The 22210-nt window shown below is 41.4% G+C and overlaps 1 protein-coding gene across 3 annotated transcripts in view; it reads right to left on the reverse strand.

The window, feature by feature from the left end:
• The window catches only part of Sec15 (exocyst complex component Sec15), a 250812-nt gene that overhangs the window by 175048 nt on the left and 53554 nt on the right, over positions 1 to 22210 (reverse strand). For all 3 annotated transcript variants that reach the window (XM_071683731.1, XM_071683732.1, XM_071683733.1), the window contains exon 6: positions 5296 to 5495. In XM_071683731.1, the coding sequence (XP_071539832.1) occupies positions 5296 to 5495 (200 nt within the window). The remainder of the gene's footprint in view (positions 1 to 5295; positions 5496 to 22210) is intronic.

Raw genomic sequence — 22210 nt, forward strand, 5'->3', positions numbered from 1 at the left:
CGTGGGAAGTATTCTTTCTCCTCTATCCCCAGGGATTCAAATGAATTATGTAGCCTAAAAAAAAGTATTTAGGGAAGCAGTGATGGCTTGCGCAAAAGATGCTTGTGGCATGAGAAGCATGGGAGGTGGGCAGATTAGAAAGGGTAGTGAGTGGTGGGATGAAAAGTAAGATTATTAGTGAAAGAGAAGAGAGAGGCATTTGGACGATTTTTGCAGGGAAATAATGCAAATGACTGGGAGATGTATAAAAGAAAGAGGCAGGAGGTCAAGAGAAAGGTGCAAGAGGTGAAAAAGAGGGCAAATGAGAGTTGGGGTGAGAGAGTATCATTAAATTTTAGGGAGAATAAAAAGATGTTTTGGAAGGAGGTAAATAAAGTGCGTAAGACAAGGGAACAAATAAGAACATCAGTGTAGGGGCTAATGGGGAGGTGGTAACAAGTAGTGGTGATGTGAGGAGATGGAATGAGTATTTTGAAGGTTTGTTGAAAGTGTTTAATGATAAAGTGGCAGATATAGGGTGCTTTGGTCGAGGTGATGTGCAAGTGAGAGGGTTAGGGAGAATGATTTGGTAAACAGAGAAGAGGTAGTAAAAGCTCTGCAGAAGATGAAAGCTGGCAAGGCAGCGAGTCTGGATGGTATTGCAGTGGAATTTATTAAAAAAGGGGGTGACTGTATTGTTCACTGGTTGGTAAGGTTATTTAATGTATGTATGACTCATGGTGAGGTGCCTGAGGATTGGCGGAATGCTTGCATAGTGCCATTGTACAAAGGCAAAGGGGATAAAAGTGAGTGCTCCAATTACAGAGGTATAAGTTTGTTGAGTATTCCTGGGAAATTATATGGGAGGGTATTGATTGAGAGGGTGAAGGCATGTACAGAGCATCAGACTGGGGAAGAGCAGTGTGGTTTCAGAGGTGGTAGAGGATGTGTGGATCAGGTGTTTGCTTTGAAGAATGTATGTGAGAAATATTTAGAAAAGCAAATGGATTTGTATGTAGCATTTATGGGTCTGAAGAAGGCACATGATAGAGTTGATAGAGATGCTCTGTGAAAGGTATTAAGAATATATGGTGTGGGAGGCAAGTTGTTAGAAGCAGTGAAAAGTTTTTATTGAGGATGTAAGGCATGTGTACGTGTAGGAAGAGAGGAGAGTGAATGGTTCTCAGTGAATGTTGGTTTGCAGGAGGGGTGTGTGATGTCTCCATGGATGTTTGTTTATGGATGGGGTTGTTAGGGAGGTGAATGCAAGAGTTTTGGAAAGAGGGGCAAGTATGCAGTCTGTTGTGGAGAGTTTGGGAAGTGAATCAGTTGTTGTTCGCTGATGATACAGCGCTGGTGGCTGATGCGTGTGAGAAACTGCAGAAGCTGGTGACTGAGTTTAGTAAAGTGTGTGAAAGAAGAAAGTTGAGAGTAAATGTGAATAAGAGCACGGATATTAGGTCCAGTAAAGTTGAGGGACAAGTCAACTGGGAGGTAAGTTTGAATGGAGAAAAACTGGAGGAAGTGAAGTGTGTTAGATATCTGTGAGTGGATTTGCCAGCGGATGGAACCATGGAAGGCAGAAGTGAACCATAGGGTGGGGGAGGGGGCGGTAGTTCTGGGAGCATTGACGAATGTGTGAAAGTCAAGAACGTTATCTTGGAAAGCAAAAATGGGGATGTTTGAAGGAATAGTGGTTCCAACAATGATATATGGTTACGAGGTATGGGCTATAGAGTTGTGCGAAGGAGGGTGGATGTTCTGGAAATGAGATGTTTGAGGACAATATGTGGTTTGAGGTGGTTTGATCGAGTAAGTAATAATAGGGTAAGAGAGATGTGTGGTAATAAAAAGAGTGTGGTTGAGAGAGCAGAAGAGGGTGTTTTGTAATGGTTTGGCCACATGGAGAGAATGAGTGAGGAAAGATTGACCAAGAGAATATATGTGTCAGAGGTGGAGGGAACAAGAAGTGGGAGACCAAATTGGAGGTGGAAAGATGGAGTGAAAAAGATTTTGAGTGATCGGGGCCTGAACATGCAAGAGGGTGAAAGGCGTGCAAGGAATAGAGTGAATTGGAACGATGTGGTATATCAGGGTCGACGTGCTGTCAATGGATTGAACCAGGGCAAGTGAAGCGGCTGGGGTAAACCATGGGAAGTTCTGTGGGGCCTGGATGTGGAAAGGGAGCTGTGCTTTCGGTGCATTATTACATGACTTAGTGTGAACGAATGTGGTTTTTGTTGTCTTTTCCTAGCGCTACCTCGGGCACATGAGGGGGGAGGGGTTGTCATTTCATGTGTGGCGGGGTGGAGATGGGAATGAATAAAGGAAGACAGTATGAATTATGTACATGTGTATATATCTTTATGTCTGTGTGTGTAGATATATATGTATACATTGAGATGTATAGGTGTGTATATTTGCATGTGTGGACGTGCATGTATATACAGGTGTATGTGGGTGGGTTGGGCCATTCTTTCGCCTGTTTCCTTGCGCTATCTCACTAACGCGGGAGACAGCAACAAAGCAAAACAAATAAGTAAAAAAAAAGAAGTAGAGAAAGATACATGATAACATTTGCCTGGTAACAAGTAAAAGATACAAAAAGCAAGCAACATCCTAAAAAGTGAAAAGAACTCAACAAGGTTGATACAGAATCATTAACTCAAATGTACTGCATGGAAACATACTAAAAAATCACTTGAAAATATTTAAAGATCAAGCAAGGAAACTGGAACGATTATCAAAACCATACCAGGAGCATTAGACTGGGGAGGAACAATGTCGTTTCAGGAAAGGATCAGACATTTGCTTTGGAGAATGTGTGAGACATTTTCAGAGAAACAAATGGACTTGTAGGTGGGAATTATAAATCTGAAAAAAGCATATGACAGGGTTGGTCGAGATGCTTTGTGGAAGGGGCAGGTGTACAGTCTCTAGGGGGTTAGAGGACCTGGGAAGTGAATCAGTTGTTGTCTGCCGATGATAATGCACTAGTGACAGATTCGAGTAAGAAACTGCAGAAGTTAGCATCTGAGTTTGTGAGAGTGTGTAAAAGGACTAAGTTGAGAACAAATGTAAATAAATGCAAAGTTATTGGTTTCAGCAGTGCAAAGAAACAGATGAGTTAGGGTGTGAGCTTGAATGGAGAAAACCCGAAGGAAGTCTTGTGTTTTAAATACCTGGGAGTGGACAAGGCAGTGAATGGAACCATGGACACAGGTAATTCATATGGTAGGTGAGGGGGTGAAGGTTTCAGGAGCAATGAGGAATGTGTGGAAAGGGAGGCTGCTATCGGGGGGGGGGGATAGGGTTTCTATAGCAATAGTATGCCTAGCAATGTTGCATGGATATGAGGTAAGGGAAATAGACGAGAATGTAAGGAAGAAGCATGTGTTGGATATGAAGTTCATGAAAACAATATATGGTGTCAGGAGGATTAATTAAGTAAAGTAATAACAGGGTAAGAGAGAGGTGTGGTAATAAAAGGAGTATGGTTGAGAGAACATAAAAGACATACTGCAATGGTTCGGACATAAGGAGAGAATTAGTGAGAAGAGGTTGCTAAAGACATACATGCCAGAAACGGAAGGGACAAGGACAAGGGGAACTAATTTGAAATGGAGGAATGGGGTGAAAAAGATTTTGGGCACTCAGGGCCCAGACATGCAGGAGGCTGAATGGCATGCATGGGACAGAATGAAATGGAGTCACATGATAAAAAGGGGAAGAGCGCAGTCACTGGACTAAACCAGGGAATATGGAGCAGCCAGAGGAAATAAGAGAGAGGTCTGTGGGAACTGTTTGTATTATAGGGAGCTGTGGCTAGAGAACAGATGTGAGTAAATTAGGCTTTTTCTTCATCTGTTCTTGGTGCTTCTTCACTAAAGTGGGAAACAGTGAAATAGTGCGAAAGAAGAAAGAAGACCAGCATAACAGAGAAACATACATGGTGTGACTGCAGAAATATTCAAAAGAAAGCTATATTCTTGGGTGAAGACAATACCAGACGTATTACATTATGCCAGAGGAGTAGCCGCCAAAAATATAGTATCATCCAACAAGCAAGAAATGAAATGAATAACTTGGTGGGGATACGAGAAAAACAAACTAGTTTAACAAGCAAGCAGCACAGTGAGCACCAAAAGCTAGTCCTAAAATCATGGTAAAATATCGTTGTAGGTTCTTGTACATGCTGTTCCTATGAACTTTGTCATCCAGGGCCCACACTTTACGTCCATAACACACTATCTAGACTACTATACCATCAAAACATAACCCTTTTGGCCCTTAGAGAAAGCGACTTCTCTTTCCATGCATTCTTCAGGGCATCCAGGACCTTTGCCCCATCACCCATCCTATGGCTTACTTCAGCTCCAATGGTTCCATTCATGGTCATATCCACTCCCAGGTATCTAAAACACTGAATTTCCCCCCAGTTTTCTCTTGCAAGAGCTAACTCAGAGTAAACATTCATCCTGAAATCAACATCACAGTTTAGGCTGAGAAGAGTGTTCATGAAGGTGACACCCCAAACAGGACAAGTAGTGAGTAAGTCGGTGCAGGTACGCTCAGCCTATGCATATCTAGGTGTGCACTGAAATTTTTCAGATTCATTTATATCCTCCATTTCAACTCCCAACTCAAAACACGGTTAATTTCTTTCCGAACTCAGCTGGTGAGGTGGGTATTGTGAGCGGGTGGGTGGCGAGCTTCTTAAAATGTAGAAACACAGAGAAGCTGAGCTAATTAGTTTAACGACATCAAATTCATTAATGGATACTTAAACCTGTCTGTCAATTAAAAGACCATCAATTATGAGTGTCTTCAGTGAGGTAGTATTTTCATGCAAACTCTATGTTTTGTATTAATTTATAATACCAAGATGTCTTTAGCATTTACTTATTCATACATCAATCTATGTTCTGGAAAGGTTATGTTTTTAGTGTCTACATTAGTTAAGTAAAGATGACCAAAAATTACCATCCATGAAGTCCTAAGAACACTTGCTCAGTTTATCATAATATGTTACTTGGAAAAATAATTCTAATCTATGCCTTTTCAATTTAAACAGGTTTTCATGAACGCGTATCAAGAGTAAATAGTGGACAAGCTATACAGTACTTTAAACCAGACGATTTAGAATTTGAATTAAAAATCTTCACATAAATTTTTGCTTTCCATTAACTGGGTCCAGATAGTCACAGATAAGTACATAATACTTACACATGATGAACTATTCAAATTAAACACTACAAACATCTTTAAACTTGATACTTTTACATATTATAATTCTTCAATCAACTGTTAACTCACCATATTAGTAGGAGGCTGCAGAGCTAGTCTGGCTTGTTCTCTGCGTTGCTGACGATAATAAGTCTCAAACTGTTCTCTAGCACCTAAGACTGTATAAATATGAAGGCATCTGTAAACTGGGGCAAAGTTAATGAGATCCTGAGCACACAACTCTTCCTCTTCATCACTCTGGGCTTCACACTGGGCTTCGTATGTCTCACCTGAGAAAATATAATTCATGACAGAAATGCATTACAGCACTTTGAATGGGTGAAAATCCTAAGTCAAGGAGGCAAAAAGCAAGATTATATAACTAAATATTGTATGTTATGATCTTTCTTTAATCTCCTGAAGGTTCAATCCCTAATGGCATACAAAATATGTATCACAATGGGAGTCACTTATAAGTGCCAAATCTTATCATAAAATATTAAGTGTCTAGAGACTGAGTGTGAACGAATGTGTCCATTTTTTTGTCTGTTTTCCTGGCGCTACCTCGCTGAAGCAATGCTATTTCCTGTGTGGTGAGGCAGCGACAGGAATGGATGAAGGCAAGCAAATATGAATATGTACTTGTGTATATATGTATATGTCTGTGTATGTGTATGTATATGCATGCATATGTTATGTTTTTGCATGTATATGTGTGTGTGTGTATGGGTGTTTATGTATATACATGTGTAAATGAATGGATGGGCCATTCTTCATCTTTTTCCTGGCACCACCTCACTGATGCAGGAAACAGCGATTAAGTATGACAAATAAAATAAAAAAATTAAGTGTCTGGAGAGGAAGTCTACCAGCAAGATGTAGAAGAATGCATGAATAAATGGAAAAACGTTTTTAGTTACACAAACCAACAAAAAACTGAAAGAACAGACAGATGAACGAGAGCAGAGTCTGGTTTCTGCGCCCAAGTTTAGCATAAACTACAAAACAGAATGGTAATTATCATCCTTGACCACCAAAAGCAGAAAGTTCCTCATGATAGAGAAAAAAAAGAACTAAAATATCTTATATGACAACAGCATAGAGCTAAAGTTAACACACAGAGCCCCAATAATAACTCAGATCACTCTTTACAAAAATCTTTTTTTCTTTAATTGAGGCTCCAATCATGGACAAAAGACCATGAGCCTTAATTGAAATATAAAGTAATTGAATGGAGAGGGGATAAAAAGACAAGGGAAAGTATTTATGAATTTTGAAGGAAGTGAAAAACCTGTCTCTTAAAATGTGCCAGGTCATAGTCACTGGGAAAGACATGAAAAAGTAGAGTTCCAATTCTCAACGTGCTGGGAAAGAAAAATCTATCAAAATGGCCACACAACAGCCACACAGTAATCATGTAACGCAGCAGCTTACCAAGTATTGCATGGTCTAGCTAGTGGTGAGGGCACACAAGCAACCAGTTCTCATGGGAGGGTCTTACCCTGGTGCTCCACAAATTTGCTTGTAGTACGTTGACCAAACATGGGCCAATGATACCTATGCTATTCTCCTTAATATTTCCTACAGAATCTCTGCTGTTCAGTGGATTCAATGTGCACATTCTACCCAATCTATCATTCCCGTGAGGAATGATCCTTGTAAGCAAGTTAGGTCTTACGCTTTCATCTACCGTCCAGGTGTATATCACAATATACCCCTGGCCCACAGCTTCTATTACTGTCCAGGCATATCCTGTCCTGTACAGTCTCCACCTTCCACTAATGTCCAGGTGTATATTGTCATATATCTATGGTTTACACATTCCACTACTGTCCAGGTGTATATTACCATGCATCTCAGGCCTATAAATTCCATTACTATGCAGGCATGTGTTATCAAGTATGTCTGGCTTACACTTTTTATTGACTACAGTGTTACAACTGTAAACTTTAAAAGTAAACTAAAAGGATATGTAGATACATGTAAGATACCATGACCCATATAGCTAAGAGACAGCCCTAGTGATAATGAGTAATTCCCCTGGCGAAGGTGGTTTGAGATCTCAGATAGTGAGGGGTGAACCTTGTTATGGGGATGAGCAGTTAGTCATAGAGGACAGTTTGTGTAGTGTGCTTCAGATGGTCCAAGAGTGAACAGGTGATGTCTGGTGAGGACAGCGACTGAAGGTGGCTGTGAGGTTACTGTGACAGCTACTGAAGACAGTGGGCTGGGAGTCTGGTTGGCAGATTCTGTAAGGATATTAAGAGGTTGCTGAAGACAGCTACAGACAGTGGTGAGTTGAAGTCTGGTTAGATGGTTGCATAAACTGAGGATATTGAGAGGTTGCTGAGGATAGCTACTGAAGATGGTGAGTTGGGGAGTCTGGTTGCATAAGCTTAGGACACAGATGTGGTAGAGGACAACTACTGACGGCTGTGAGTTGAAAGTCTGGTTGGCTGGTTGCATAAGCTGAAGATACTGAGAGGTTGTAGTCGGTTTATGAAAAGTTCAACTAGGGGATCTTGGGCATGAGTATTGAGCCATGTGGGATGATGGGCACTGAAATCTCCACAGAGATGTAATGACCTATATGTACTTCGTGGGAAGGAGTTTCACATATGTGAATACTCTCAGCTATCATATATCTTAAATCTATAAATGTCATCTGCATTACCCATGTCCTCAGTCATTCCATATCATTCATCCAACACTCTTATACCACAGAGGTACTTTTTTACATTTTTAAATTTTTTTTACATAATTTCATGTTATTTCCTTTGGTTGCTAAATCCCAGCATCTCTCAAGAATTGTTCATTGTCCACATCATCAATCTGTCTTAAAAAATTCAAAGGTTGTTAACAGGACAACCATAATTCTTCACTCTTCCAAAATGGGCAAATTAAAAGCCTTTAGCCTTTCCCTGTACTTTAAGTTCTATCAATTCTGGTACCATCTTTGTTGCCCTTTGCTGGATCTTCTCTATTAGCTAGTTGTGTTCCTTTAGGTGCAATGAGTAAACTTAAAAAGACTATTTCATTTTGGTCTTAAGTAGGATATCAAAAGCTTACTAAATATTTCTTATTCATAAACTTGAAATATTTATATTTATTTATTATACTTTGTCGCTGTCTCCCGCGTTTGCGAGGTAGCGCAAGGAAACAGACGAAAGAAATGGCCCAACCCCCCCCCCCCATACACATGTATATACATACGTCCACACACGCAAATATACATACCTACACAGCTTTCCATGGTTTACCCCAGACGCTTCACATGCCTTGATTCAATCCACTGACAGCACGTCAACCCCTGTATACCACATCGCTCCAATTCACTCTATTCCTTGCCCTCCTTTCACCCTCCTGCATGTTCAGGCCCCGATCACACAAAATCCTTTTCACTCCATCTTTCCACCTCCAATTTGGTCTCCCTCTTCTCCTCGTTCCCTCCACCTCCGACACATATATCCTCTTGGTCAATCTTTCCTCACTCATTCTCTCCATGTGACCAAACCATTTCAAAACACCCTCTTCTGCTCTCTCAACCACGCTCTTTTTATTTCCACACATCTCTCTTACCCTTACGTTACTTACTCGATCAAACCACCTCACACCACACATTGTCCTCAAACATCTCATTTCCAGCACATCCATCCTCCTGCGCACAACTCTATCCATAGCCCACGCCTCGCAACCATACAACATTGTTGGAACCACTATTCCTTCAAACATACCCATTTTTGCTTTCCGAGATAATGTTCTCGACTTCCACACATTTTTCAAGGCTCCCAAAATTTTCGCCCCCTCCCCCACCCTATGATCCACTTCCGCTTCCATGGTTCCATCCGCTGACAGATCCACTCCCAGATATCTAAAACACTTCACTTCCTCCAGTTTTTCTCCATTCAAACTCACCTCCCAATTGACTTGACCCTCAACCCTACTGTACCTAATAACCTTGCTCTTATTCACATTTACTCTTAACTTTCTTCTTCCACACACTTTACCAAACTCCGTCACCAGCTTCTGCAGTTTCTCACATGAATCCGCCACCAGCGCTGTATCATCAGCGAACAACAACTGACTCACTTCCCAAGCTCTCTCATCCCCAACAGACTTCATACTTGCCCCTCTTTCCAAGACTCTTGCATTTACCTCCCTAACAACCCCATCCATAAACAAATTAAACAACCATGGAGACATCACACACCCCTGCCGCAAACCTACATTCACTGAGAACCAATCACTTTCCTCTCTTCCTACACGTACACATGCCTTACATCCTCGATAAAAACTTTTCACTGCTTCTAACAACTTGCCTCCCACACCATATATTCTTAATACCTTCCACAGAGCATCTCTATCAACTCTATCATATGCCTTCTCCAGATCCATAAATGCTACATACAAATCCATTTGCTTTTCTAAGTATTTCTCACATACATTCTTCAAAGCAAACACCTGATCCACACATCCTCTACCACTTCTGAAACCACACTGCTCTTCCCCAATCTGATGCTCTGTACCTGCCTTCACCCTCTCAATCAATACCCTCCCATATAATTTACCAGGAATACTCAACAAACTTATACCTCTGTAATTTGAGCACTCACTCTTATCCCCTTTGCCTTTGTACAATGGCACTATGCACGCATTCCGCCAATCCTCAGGCACCTCACCATGAGTCATACATACATTAAATAACCTTACCAACCAGTCAACAATACAGTCACCCCCTTTTTTAATAAATTCCACTGCAATACCATCCAAACCTGCTGCCTTGCCGGCTTTCATCTTCCGCAAAGCTTTTACTACCTCTTCTCTGTTTACCAAATCATTTTCCCTAACCCTCTCACTTTGCACACCACCTCGACCCAAACACCCTATATCTGCCACTCTGTCATCAGACACATTCAACAAACCTTCAAAATACTCATTCCATCTCCTTCTCACATCACCACTACTTGTTATCACCTCCCCATTTACGCTCTTCACTGAAGTTCCCATTTGCTCCCTTGTCTTACGCACCTTATTTACCTCCTTCCAGAACATCTTTTTATTCTCCCTAAAATTTACTGATACTCTCTCACCCCAACTCTCATTTGCCCTTTTTTTCACCTCTTGCACCTTTCTCTTGACCTCCTGTCTCTTTCTTTTATACTTCTCCCACTCAATTGCATTTTTTCCCTGCAAAAATCGTCCAAATGCCTCTCTCTTCTCTTTCACTAATACTCTTACTTCTTCATCCCACCACTCACTTCCCTTTCTAAACAGCCCACCTCCCACTCTTCTCATGCCACAAGCATCTTTTGCGCAATCCATCACTGATTCCCTAAATACATCCCATTCCTCCCCCACTCCCCTTACTTATGTAAGTAGGAGAGATGGCCAGAGAGCGTTATTGGATTACGTGTTAATTGACAGGCGTGCGAAAGAGAGACTTTTGGATGTCAATGTGCTGAGAGGTGCAACTGGAGGGATGTCTGATCATTATCTTGTGGAGGCTAAGGTGAAGATTAGTATGGGTTTTCAGAAAAGAAGAGTGAATGTTGGGGTGAAGAAGGTGGTGAGAGTAAGTGAGCTTGGGAAGGAGACCTGTGTGAGGAAGTATCAGGAGAGACTGTGTACAGAATGGAAAACTTGAAATGTATGTTGATATTTGCTAGCAGTTTATCTCCTTCACTGTTCTAATAATGCCATAGGCTTGAGACAATGTTAACTCCAAGTCCTTCTCACACCCACAATCGTGAAGCTTATTTTCTGCAAGATAGTAATCATACTGAGGCCTTTCACTCTGTCCCATAATCATTACATTTACTTGGGTTGAATTTCATCAATCATATATCATATTATCTTTAGGGTCTGTTCAGATCCTCTTCTATGCTGCTGCAATCATCCTCACTTTTCACTTCCCTCATGACTTTTGAATCATCTGCAAACATATTCAGTTAAAAGTCTACACCTTCATGCAAGTCATTTACAGAGATCAAGAAGAGTACAGGTACCAAATCAGAACCCTGTGGCACTCTGCTGGTGACCTTTACCCATATGGAGAAGGCTCCTCTGGCATGTGTCCTTTGTTCACTAAGATCATCTTCAATCCATTGAAGGAGTCTCCCCCTTATTCCTGCATGATACTCCAGATTCTTAATAAGCCTCTCATGCAGTAATGTGTCAAAAGGTATGCGGGTTAGGTTTTGCAGAAGGGGAGATAATCTATAAGGGCACATGGAGGGGGAGGTATGTAGGTGTTGATTATGTCCAAGACTTTGAAGCTACTCTTATGGATTGCATTTCTATGATGTTGTTACTCTGTCTGAGAGCTATTTTGTAATGTCAGTCGTGTTGGAAAATGATATGGTTTTGTGGAAAAGTGTAATGAGTCCTCAAATGAGTCCTTGTTGTTTATCTTCTCTTATGGTTGTGTAGGTGTAAAGTGGTGGGAGAAAGGATTTGATGCATTTGGCTTCTTGGATAAAGGTTATGTGGATATTATGTTCTCAGAGTTGGTTGAGTATCTTTGTGTTTGTTTCTGGTGCAGTGGGTACAGGCATCAGAGATACAGATAGATAGACAGAGCCATTAAATTGTCAAATGGTAAAAACAGCAGTGATTCATGCACCAACAATTAACAATCATAGCAGATTTCAGGTTAAACCACTCATGGATAACACTAAAACTTTCAACTTCTGAGCAAACTTTGCCCATCTGGTCTTTAAATCTGTTTACAGGCTTTTACATCTGTTCCATTAGAATACTTCTAATACAACTTGCTTTGGTTGCACTTAATAGTGTAACATTCTATGCATAAGCTCTAATCTTGTTAGCATCAATACATATTTGTCTTATAATCACAAGAGATAAATCAAGCATACTCCCACTGTCCACTACTTGTTCACTAGAGACTAAACAGTTAAAAAAAATCTATTTCACCTGAAGTGTGATGCTTTCTACCAACTATCTTTGCTGAGGAAGGTTCTCTTGGAGCCTGTTGGCTATTTTTGACTCTAAGTTGGGTAGGTCCAGCCATAAATCATGATATATTACTTGCTGAGAATATTCCACAAAGACACAATGGTTGTGTACGTTGACTTGAAAGTGATGCATCTCGGAGTGACACGGATATCACACTTTCACTGGAGTATAAAGTAGTTTGCTTGGCACCCAATTCAGAACTGAAGCCATAATTTCGAAACTTTAGCAAAATGTTAGTTGACCTTGGCTTAGAGTGAATCTATGTTCTCTAATTGGTAGAGGATGTTAAGATGACACATTGTTAAATAGGCTAACTTTATACAGGGCCTACATGTGCACGAAAATCATACCTCTATTACCACACACTGTATTACCAACATATTTCCGAGCTCATACTTCTTTAACAAAACATCAAATTGAAGATTGAGAAAACATAATGTGAAATATGAAATACAGTATACTGTACTGTACTTTCAGGGGAGAAAGAATACTTCCCACGTATTCCCTGCGTGTCGTAGAAGGCGACTAAAGGGAGGGAGCGGGGGGCTAGAAATCCTCCCCTCTCGTTTTTTTTTTTTCTAATTTTCCAAAAGAAGGAACAGGGAAGGGAAATGGCGAATAGTTTGAAAGAAAAAGAAAGACTTTCAGTGTTGGTAAAACGAGAAGGGGAGCTAAGAGGAGGGGTCATAAGGGGGTATGGGAGAAAAGATATGGTGTTGCCTGGTGATAAGTTATATTACTGAGGTCAAGTATGGCTTCTGAATATTTCTAAAATTTCTAGAATAAGAGCAATGTCATCAAGAAAATCCTACACTCCCAACAACCACCATCCTTGTGTCACTAATCAATAACACAAATTAACAAGTGAGTAAACATACTGCTCATGCGCAGAAGTCTTACAATTTGAAATGAGTTCTTTTAAAATTGTAGATTCTCTTAAGAGGCATCCTTATTTTCATTTTTTCTTTTTTATATGGGGTACTAACAGCAGAAGTGAATCATAGGGTGGGGGAGGGGGCAAAAATCCTGGGAGCCTTGAAGAATGTGTGGAAGTCGAGAACATTATCTCGGAAAGCAAAAATGGCTATGTTTGAAGGAATAGTGGTTCCAACAATGTTGTATGGTTGCGAGGCATGGGCTATGGATAGAGTTGTGTGCAGGAGGGTGGATGTGCTGGAAATGAGATGTCTGAGGACAATATGTGGTGTGAGGTGGTTTGATAGAGTATGCAATGTAAGGGTACGAGAGATGTGTGGAAATAAAAAGAGCGTGGTTGAGAGAGCAGAAGAGGGTGTTTTGAAATGGTTTGGGCACATGGAGAGAATGAGTGAGGAAAGATTGACCAAAAGGATATATGTGTCGGAGGTGGAGGGAACGAGGAGAAGTGGGAAACCAAATTGGAGGTGGAAAGATGGAGTGCAAAAGATTTTGAGTGATCGGGGCCTGAACATGCAGGAGGGTGAAAGGCGGGCAAGGAATAGAGTGAATTGGATCGATGTGGTATACCGTGGTCGATGTGCTGTCAATGGATTGAATCAGGGCATGTGAAGTGTCTGGGGTAAACCATGGAAAGTTCTGTGGGGCCTGAATGTGGAAAGGGAGCTGTGGTTTCGGGCATTATTGCATGACAGCTAGAGACTGAGTGTGAACAAATGGGGTCTTTGTTGTCTTTTCCTAGCACTACCTCGCACACATGAGGGGGGAGGGGGATGTTATTCCATTTGTGGCGAGGTGGCGATGGGAATGAATAAAGGCAGACAGTGTGCATTGTGTGCATGTGTATATATGTATGTGTCTGTGTGTGTATATATATGTGTACAGTGAGATGTATGGGTATGTACATTTGCGTGTGTGGACGTGTATGTATATACATGTGTATGGGGGTGGGTTGGGCCATTTCTTTCATCTGTTTCCTTGCGCTACCTCGCAAACGCGGGAGACGGCGACAAAGCAAAATAAATAAATATATACTAACAGTGCCACTGCCATAGTAACAAGGACTGGAAGGATATCTTAAAATTAATTAGCATATCCTTCCTCTACTGTTTAAATCTATCTGGTAATTGATGCAATATTTCAATAATGACCATCAACTTCACTTTTTATTTTCTTATGTCTGTCTTTCACCATTCTACTATACTATATCAACTCCTAAACTAATAAATATCAAAAATTTTGAATACATATTTGGCTAACTTTCACTGAGAAATACAGTCACTTCAACCCTTCAATCCTTTGTATACTTTTGGATACCTACTTTTCCTCCACACCCATGAACATGTCATGAAAATATTTCTTTAGTGCCTGCTAATGCCCTATACTCAGTATATCCCCTTGTTACATGATCCATTCCAAATTATATGTATTTTACTTTCAACTATATTTTCTCTATTTTTCCACATATCATTTGAAAAAATGCATCTTTTCATGAAAGATGATGCAATCACTTGTGTCTAAGATCACACTTTTAAGAAATAAAAAAAAAAGGCCTTTTCTTAATTAATGAACATGTGAAGTTTTGCATTCAGCTGTGACTGTACAAATGGTAACAATACATGACGCATTATGGCAAGAGCTGTGGTTTCAGTGCATTACACATGACAGCTAGAGACTGAGTGTGAGCGAACGTGGCCTTTTTTGTCTGTTTTCCTGGCGCTACTATGCCGAGGCAGGGGGTAGCGATGCTGTTTCCTGTGAAGCAGGGTAGTGTCATCATTGGATGAAAGCAAGCAAATATGAATATATACATGCGAACATATGTATATGTCTGCATATGTGTATGTATACATTGAAATGTATATGTGCATGTATGGGAGTTTAATAAAGGTAAATAAAGTGCGTAAGACAAGGGAGCAAATGGGAACTTCAGTGAAGGGCGCAAATGGAGAGGTGATAAGTAGTGATGATGTGAGAAGGAGATGGAGTGAGTATTTTGAAGGTTTGTTGAATGTGTTTGATGATAGAGTGGCAGATATAGGGTGTTTTGGTCGAGGTGGTGTGCAAAGTGAGAGGGTTAGGGAAAATGATTTGGTAAACAGAGAAGAGGTAGTAAAAGCTTTGCGGAAGATGAAAGCCGGTAAGGCAGCAGGTTTGGATGGTATTGCAGTGGAATTTATTAAAAAAGGGGGTGACTGTATTATTGACTGGTTGGTAAGGTTATTTAATGTATGTATGACTCATGGTGAGGTGCCTGAGGATTGGCGGAATGTGTGCATAGTGCCATTGTACAAAGGCAAAGGGGATAAGAGTGAGTGCTCAAATTACAGAGGTATAAGTTTGTTGAGTATTCCTGGTAAATTATATGGGAGGGTATTGATTGAGAGGGTGAAGGCATGTACAGAGCATCAGATTGCGGAAGAGCAGTGTGGTTTCAGAAGTGGTAGAGGATGTGTGGATCAGGTGTTTGCTTTGAAGAATGTATGTGAGAAATACTTAGAAAAGCAAATGGATTTGTATGTAGCATTTATGGATCTGGAGAAGGCATATGATAGAGTTGATAGAGATTCTCTGTGGAAGGTATTAAGAATATATGGTGTGGGAGGCAAGTTGTTAGAAGCAGTGAAAAGTTTTTATCGAGGATGTAAGGCATGTGTACGTGTAGGAAGAGAGGAAAGTGATTGGTTCTCCATGAATGTAGGTTTGCGGCAGGGGTGTGTGATGTCTCCATGGTTGTTTAATTTGTTTATGGATGGGGTTGTTAGGGAGGTGAATGCAAGAGTTTTGTAAAGAGGGGCAAGTATGAAGTCTGTTGGGGATGAGAGAGCTTGGGAAGTGAGTCAGTTGTTGTTCGCTGATGATACAGCGCTGGTGGCTGATTCATGTGAGAAAGTGCAGAAGCTGGTGACTGAGTTTGGTAAAGTGTGTGAAAGAAGAAAGTTAAGAGTAAATGTGAATAAGAGCAAGGTTATTAGGTACAGTAGGGTTGAGGGTCAAGTCAATTGGGAGGTAAGTTTGAATGGAGAAAAACTGGAGGAAGTAAGGTGTTTTAGATATCTGGGAGTGGATCTGGCAGCGGATGGAACCATGGAAGTGGAAGTGGATCATAGGGTGGGGGAGGGGCGAAAATTCTGGGAGCCTTGAAGAATGTGTGGAAGTCAAGAACATTATCTCGGAAAGCAAAAATGGGTCTGTTTGAAGGAATAGTGGTTCCGACAATGTTGTATGGTTGCGAGGCGTGGGCTATGGATAGAGCTGTGCGCAGGAGGATGGATGTGCTGGAAATGAGATGTTTGAGGACAATGTGAGGTGGTTTGATCGAGTAAGTAACATAAGGGTAAGAGAGATGTGTGGAAATAAAAAGAGCGTGGCTGAGAGAGCAGAAGAGGGTGTTTTGAAATGGTTTGGGCACATGGAGAGAATGAGTGAGGAAAGATTGACCAAGAGGATATATGTGTCGGAGGTGGAGGGAACGAGGAGAAGTGGGAGACCAAATTGGAGGTGGAAAGATGGAGTGAAAAAGATTTTGTGTGATCGGGGCCTGAACATGCAGGAGGGTGAAAGGAGGGCAAGGAATAGAGTGAATTGGATCGATGTGGTATACCAGGGTTGACGTGCTGTCAATGGATTGAATCAGGGCATGTGAAGTGTCTGGGGTAAACCATGGAAAGCTGTGTAGGTATGTATATTTGCGTGTGTGGACGTATGTATATATATGTGTATGGGGGTGGGTTGGGCCATTTCTTTCGTCTGTTTCCTTGCGCTACCTCGCAAACGCGGGAGACAGTGACAAAGCAAAAAAAAAAAAAAAAAAAAGGGTGTTTATGTATGTATATATCTATATTATACTTTGTTGCTGCCTCCCGCGTTAGCGAGGTAGCGCAAGGAAACAGACGAAAGAATGGCCCAACCCACCCACATACACATGTATATACATACACGTCCACACACGCACATATACATAACCTATACATCTCAACATATACATATATATACACACACAGACATATACATATATGCACATGTACATAGTTCATAGTCTGCCCTTATTCATTCCCGTCGCCACCCCGCCACACATGAAACAACAACCCCTTCCCCCTGCATGTGCGCAAGGTAGCACTAGGAAAAGACAACAAAGGCCAAATTTATTCACATTCAGTCTCTAGCTGTCATGAATAATGCACTGAAACCACAGCTCCCATTCCACATCCTGGCCCCACAAAACTTTCCATGGTTTACCCCAGACGCTTCACTTGCCCAGGTTCAATCCATTGACAGCACATCGACCCCAGTATACCACATCGTTCCAATTCACACTATTCCTTGCATGCCTTTCACCCTCCTGCATGTTCAGGCCCCGATCACTCAAAATCTTTTGCACTCCATCTTTCCACCTCCAATTTGGTCTCCCACTTCTCCTCGTTCCCTCCATCTCCGACACATACATCCTCTTGGTCAATCTTTCCTCACTCATTCTCTCCATGTGGCCAAACCATTTCAAGACACCTTCTTCTGCTCTCTCAACCACACTCTTTTTATTACCACACATCTCTCTTATCCTTTCATTACTTACTCGATCAAACCACCTCACACCACATATTGTATTCAAACATCTCATTTCCAGCACATCCATCCTCCTTCACACAACTCTATAGCACACACTGCGCAACCATATATCATTGCTGGAACCACTATTCCTTCAAACATACCCATTTTTGCTTTCCAAGGTGACGTTCTCGACTTTCACACATTCTTCAACGCTACCAGAACTTTCGCCCTCTCCCCCATCCTATGATTCACTTCTGCTTCCATGGTTCCATCCACTGCCAAATCCACTCCCAGATATCTAAAACACTTCACTTCCTCCAGTTTTTCTCCATTCAAACTTATCTCCCAATTGACTTGTCCCTCAACCCTACTCTACCTAATAACCTTGCTCTTATTCACATTTACTCTCAGCTTTCTTCTTTCACACACTTTACCAAACTCAGTCACCTGCTTCTGCAGTTTCTCACCCGAATCAGCCAATAGCGCTGTATCATCAGCGAACAACAACTGACTCACTTCCCAAGCTCTCTCATCCACAACAGACTGCACACTTGCCCTTCTTTGCAAAACTCTCACATTCACCTCCCGAACAACCCCATCCATAAACAAATTAAACAACCATGGAGACATCATGCACCCCTGCCACCAACCAACATTCACTGAGAACCAATCACTTTCCTCTTTTCCTACATGTACACATGCCTTGCATCCTCGATAAAAACTTTTCACTGCTTCTAACAACTTGCCTCCCACACCATATATTCTTAATACCCTCCACAGAGCATCTCTATCAACTCTTATCATATGCCTTCTCCAGATCCATAAATGCTACATACAAATCCATTTGCTTTTCTAAGTATTTCTCACATACATTTTTCAAAGCAAACACCTGATCCACACATCCTCTACCACTTCTAAAACAAGACTGCTCTTCCCCAATCTGATGCTCTGTACATGCCTTCACCCTCTCAATCAATACCCTCCCATATAATTTCCCAGGAATACTCAACAAACTTATACCTCTGTAATTTGAGCACTCACTTTTATCCCCTTTCCCTTTGTACAATGGCACTATGCAAGCATTCCGCCAATCCTCAGGCACGCCACCATGAGTAATACATACTTTGAATAACCTTACCAACCAGTCAACAATACAGTCACCCCCTTTTTTAATAAATTCCACTGCAATACCATCCAAACTCATATATGCATATGAGTGGATGGGCCATTCTTTGGCCGTTTCCTGGAGCTACCTTACTGATGCGGGAGATGGCAATCGAATATACTAAAATATATAAAATAAATAGTATATATATTATCCCTGGGGATAGGGGAGAAAGAATACTTCCCACGTATTCCCTGCGTGTAACAGAAGGTGACTAAAAGGGGAGGGAATGGGGGGCTGGAAAATCCTCTCCTCCCATTTTTAACTTTTCCAAGAAAAGGAACAAAGAAGGGAGCCAAACGAGGATATTCCCTCGAAGGTTCAGTCCTCTGTTCTTAATGCTACCTTCCTGACATGGCATATGGCGAATGTGTACGAAAAAAAGAATTATCTATTATTTATTTTGCTTTGTCGCTGTCTCCCGCGAGCAAGGCAGCGCAAGGAAACACATGAAAGAATGGCCCAACCCACCCACATACACATGTATATACATACACATCCACACACGCAAATATACATACCTCTACATCTCAACATATACATATATATACACACACAGACATATACATATATACACATGTACATAATTCATACTGTCTACCTTTATTCATTCCCATCGCCACCTCGCCACACATGAAATAACAACCCCCTTCCCCTCATGTATGCGAGGTAGTGCTAGGAAAAGACACCTAAGGCCCATTCGTTCACTCTAGCTGTCATGTAATAATGCACTGAAACCACAGCTCCCTTTCCATATCTAGGCCCCACAGAACTTTCCATGGTTTACCCCAGACACTTCACATGCCCTGGTTCAATCCAATGACAGCACGTTGACCCTGGTATACCACATCTTTCCAATTCACTCTATTCCTTGCACGCTTTTCACCCTCCTGCATGTGCAGGCCCCGATCACTCGAAATCTTTTTCACTCCATCTTTCCACCTCCAATTTGGTCTCCCAATTTTCACACATATTGACCATCTCCTGCACTAACAAGGTAGCAATAAGAACAGAGGACTGAGCCTTAGAGGATATATCCTCATTTGGCCCCCTTCTCTGCTCCTTCTTATGGAAAATCAAAAACAGGAGGGTAGGATTTCCAGCCCCCACTCCCTTCCCTTTTAGTCGCCTTCTACAACATGCAGTGAGGGTTCTGGGAGCGATGAAGAATGTGTGGAAGGAAAGAACGCTATCTTGGAGAGCAAAAATTAGTATGTCTGAAGGCATATTAGTTCCGACAATGGTATATGGTTGCAAGGAATGAGCTATAAATTGGGTTGTATGGAGGAAGGTGGAAGTGTTGGAAATGAAATGTTTGAGGAGAATATGTAGTGTGAAATGGTTTGATTGAGTAAGTAATGAAAGGGTAAAAGAGATGCATGGAAATAAAATGAGTGTGGTTGAGAGAGCAGAAGGGAGTGTCTTGAAATGGTTTGGACATATGGAGAGAATGAGAGGAAAGACTGACAAAGAGGATATATGTGTCAGAGGTGGAGGGAATTAGAAGTGGGATACGACATTGGAGGTGGAGGGATGGAATGAAAAAGATTTTGAGCAACTGGGACCTAAACATACAAGAGGGAGAAAGGCGTGCAAGGAACAGAGTGAAATGGAATGATGTAGTATACCAGGGTCAACGTGCTGTCAATGGACTGAACCAGGGCATGTGAAAAGTCTGGGGTAAACTATGGAAAGGTTTGTGGGGCCTGGATGTGGATAGGGAGCTGAGTTTTCAGTGCATTATACATAATAGCTAAAGACTGAGTGTGTATGAATGTGGCCATGTGGCCTTTCTTGTCTGTTTTACCTGGTGCTACCTCGCTGAAGCAGGGGACAGTGCTGCTGTTTCCTGTGGGGCGGGGTGATGACAGGAATGGATCAAGGCAAGCAAGTATGAATATGTACATGTGTATACATGTATATGTCTGTGTATGTTTGTATGTATATGCTGATATGTATGTGTATGTATATGTGCGTATATAGGCATCTATGTATACAGGTGCACCACCAAATTTCCAGCAATTGATGGTTTGGCACCAACTTTAGTCCAGATAAAATTACGAGAGGGAACTTGAAATTACCGCAGCTACCAGACTAGCTTACTGGGCGGCCACACATGGCGTTGTGCGCAGGGCGCGCTTATTTACATTCTTTACACTGAACTTGTCGGCAGATACCGCAATTCTGTGAGATTCTTAGCTTATTTTGCTTAAATTTAACCCTAGCTATGGCTTCTAAAACATATGAGAGTATGTCGTGGTGTCAAATGTAAGCACCAGTCAATATCGATCCAAGATAAAGTACAACTGTTGAAAAAAATGGACAGTGGTGTTTCGGTGCATAAGCTGTGTGACATCAACAGTCCTGGTTCATCAACTGTTTATGACATAAAGAAGCAAGGGGAGAAAATATTCAAATTCTATAAAGAAAGCGATTCCAAGAAGCAAATGATGATTAGAAAAACTATGAAAGATGGTAAGAGTACTGAGCATGATTGAGTGACGATGGAATAGTTTCGTCAGTGTCGGAGTGATGGAATGGACTTGTCAGGTAGCATGATAATGGACCAAGCTAAGTTGTTTCCCGAAGAACTTAAATTACAACATGAGTGTGACTATAGTGAAGGATGGCTTCAAAGATTCAAGAAGCATCATGGAATTTCCATGAATAAAGTGTGTAGGGAAAAGCAGTCTGCAAAGCACAAAGGAGCTGCTGAGTATGGGGACAAATTTGCGAGACTCACAGCTAACGAGCACCTCAATCCTGAGCAGGCGTATATGTATTTCATTTATCTATTTAATCTACATTTAGTATTTATTTTATCTATGTCTATTTCATTATACTTTGTCACTGTCTCCCATGTCAAAGAGGTAGCACAAGGAAACAGATGAAAGAATGGCCCAACCCACCAACATACACATGTATATACATACACATCCACACACGCACATATACATACCTATACATTTCAATGTATACACATATATACATACACAGACATATACATATATACACATGTACGTAATTCATACTTGCTGCCTTTATTCATTCCCATCGCCACCCCGCCACACATGAAATAACAAACCCCTACCCTCTCAAGCGCACGAGAAAGCGCTAGGAAGACAACAAAGGCCACATTCATTCACACTCAGTCTCAAGCTGTCATGTACAATGCACCGGAACCACAGCACCCTTTCCACATCCAGGCCCCACAAAACTTTCATTGGTTTACCCCAGATGCTTCACATGCCCTGGTTCAATCCATTGACAGCACATCGACCCCAGTATACCAGATCGTTCCAATTCACTCTAAGCCTTGCACGCCTTTCACCCTCCTGCAGGTTCAGGCCCCAATCGCTCAAAATCCTTTTCACTCCATCC

The sequence above is a fragment of the Panulirus ornatus genome, chromosome 37, assembly GCF_036320965.1.
Source record: "Panulirus ornatus isolate Po-2019 chromosome 37, ASM3632096v1, whole genome shotgun sequence".
Lineage (NCBI taxonomy): Eukaryota > Metazoa > Arthropoda > Malacostraca > Decapoda > Palinuridae > Panulirus > Panulirus ornatus.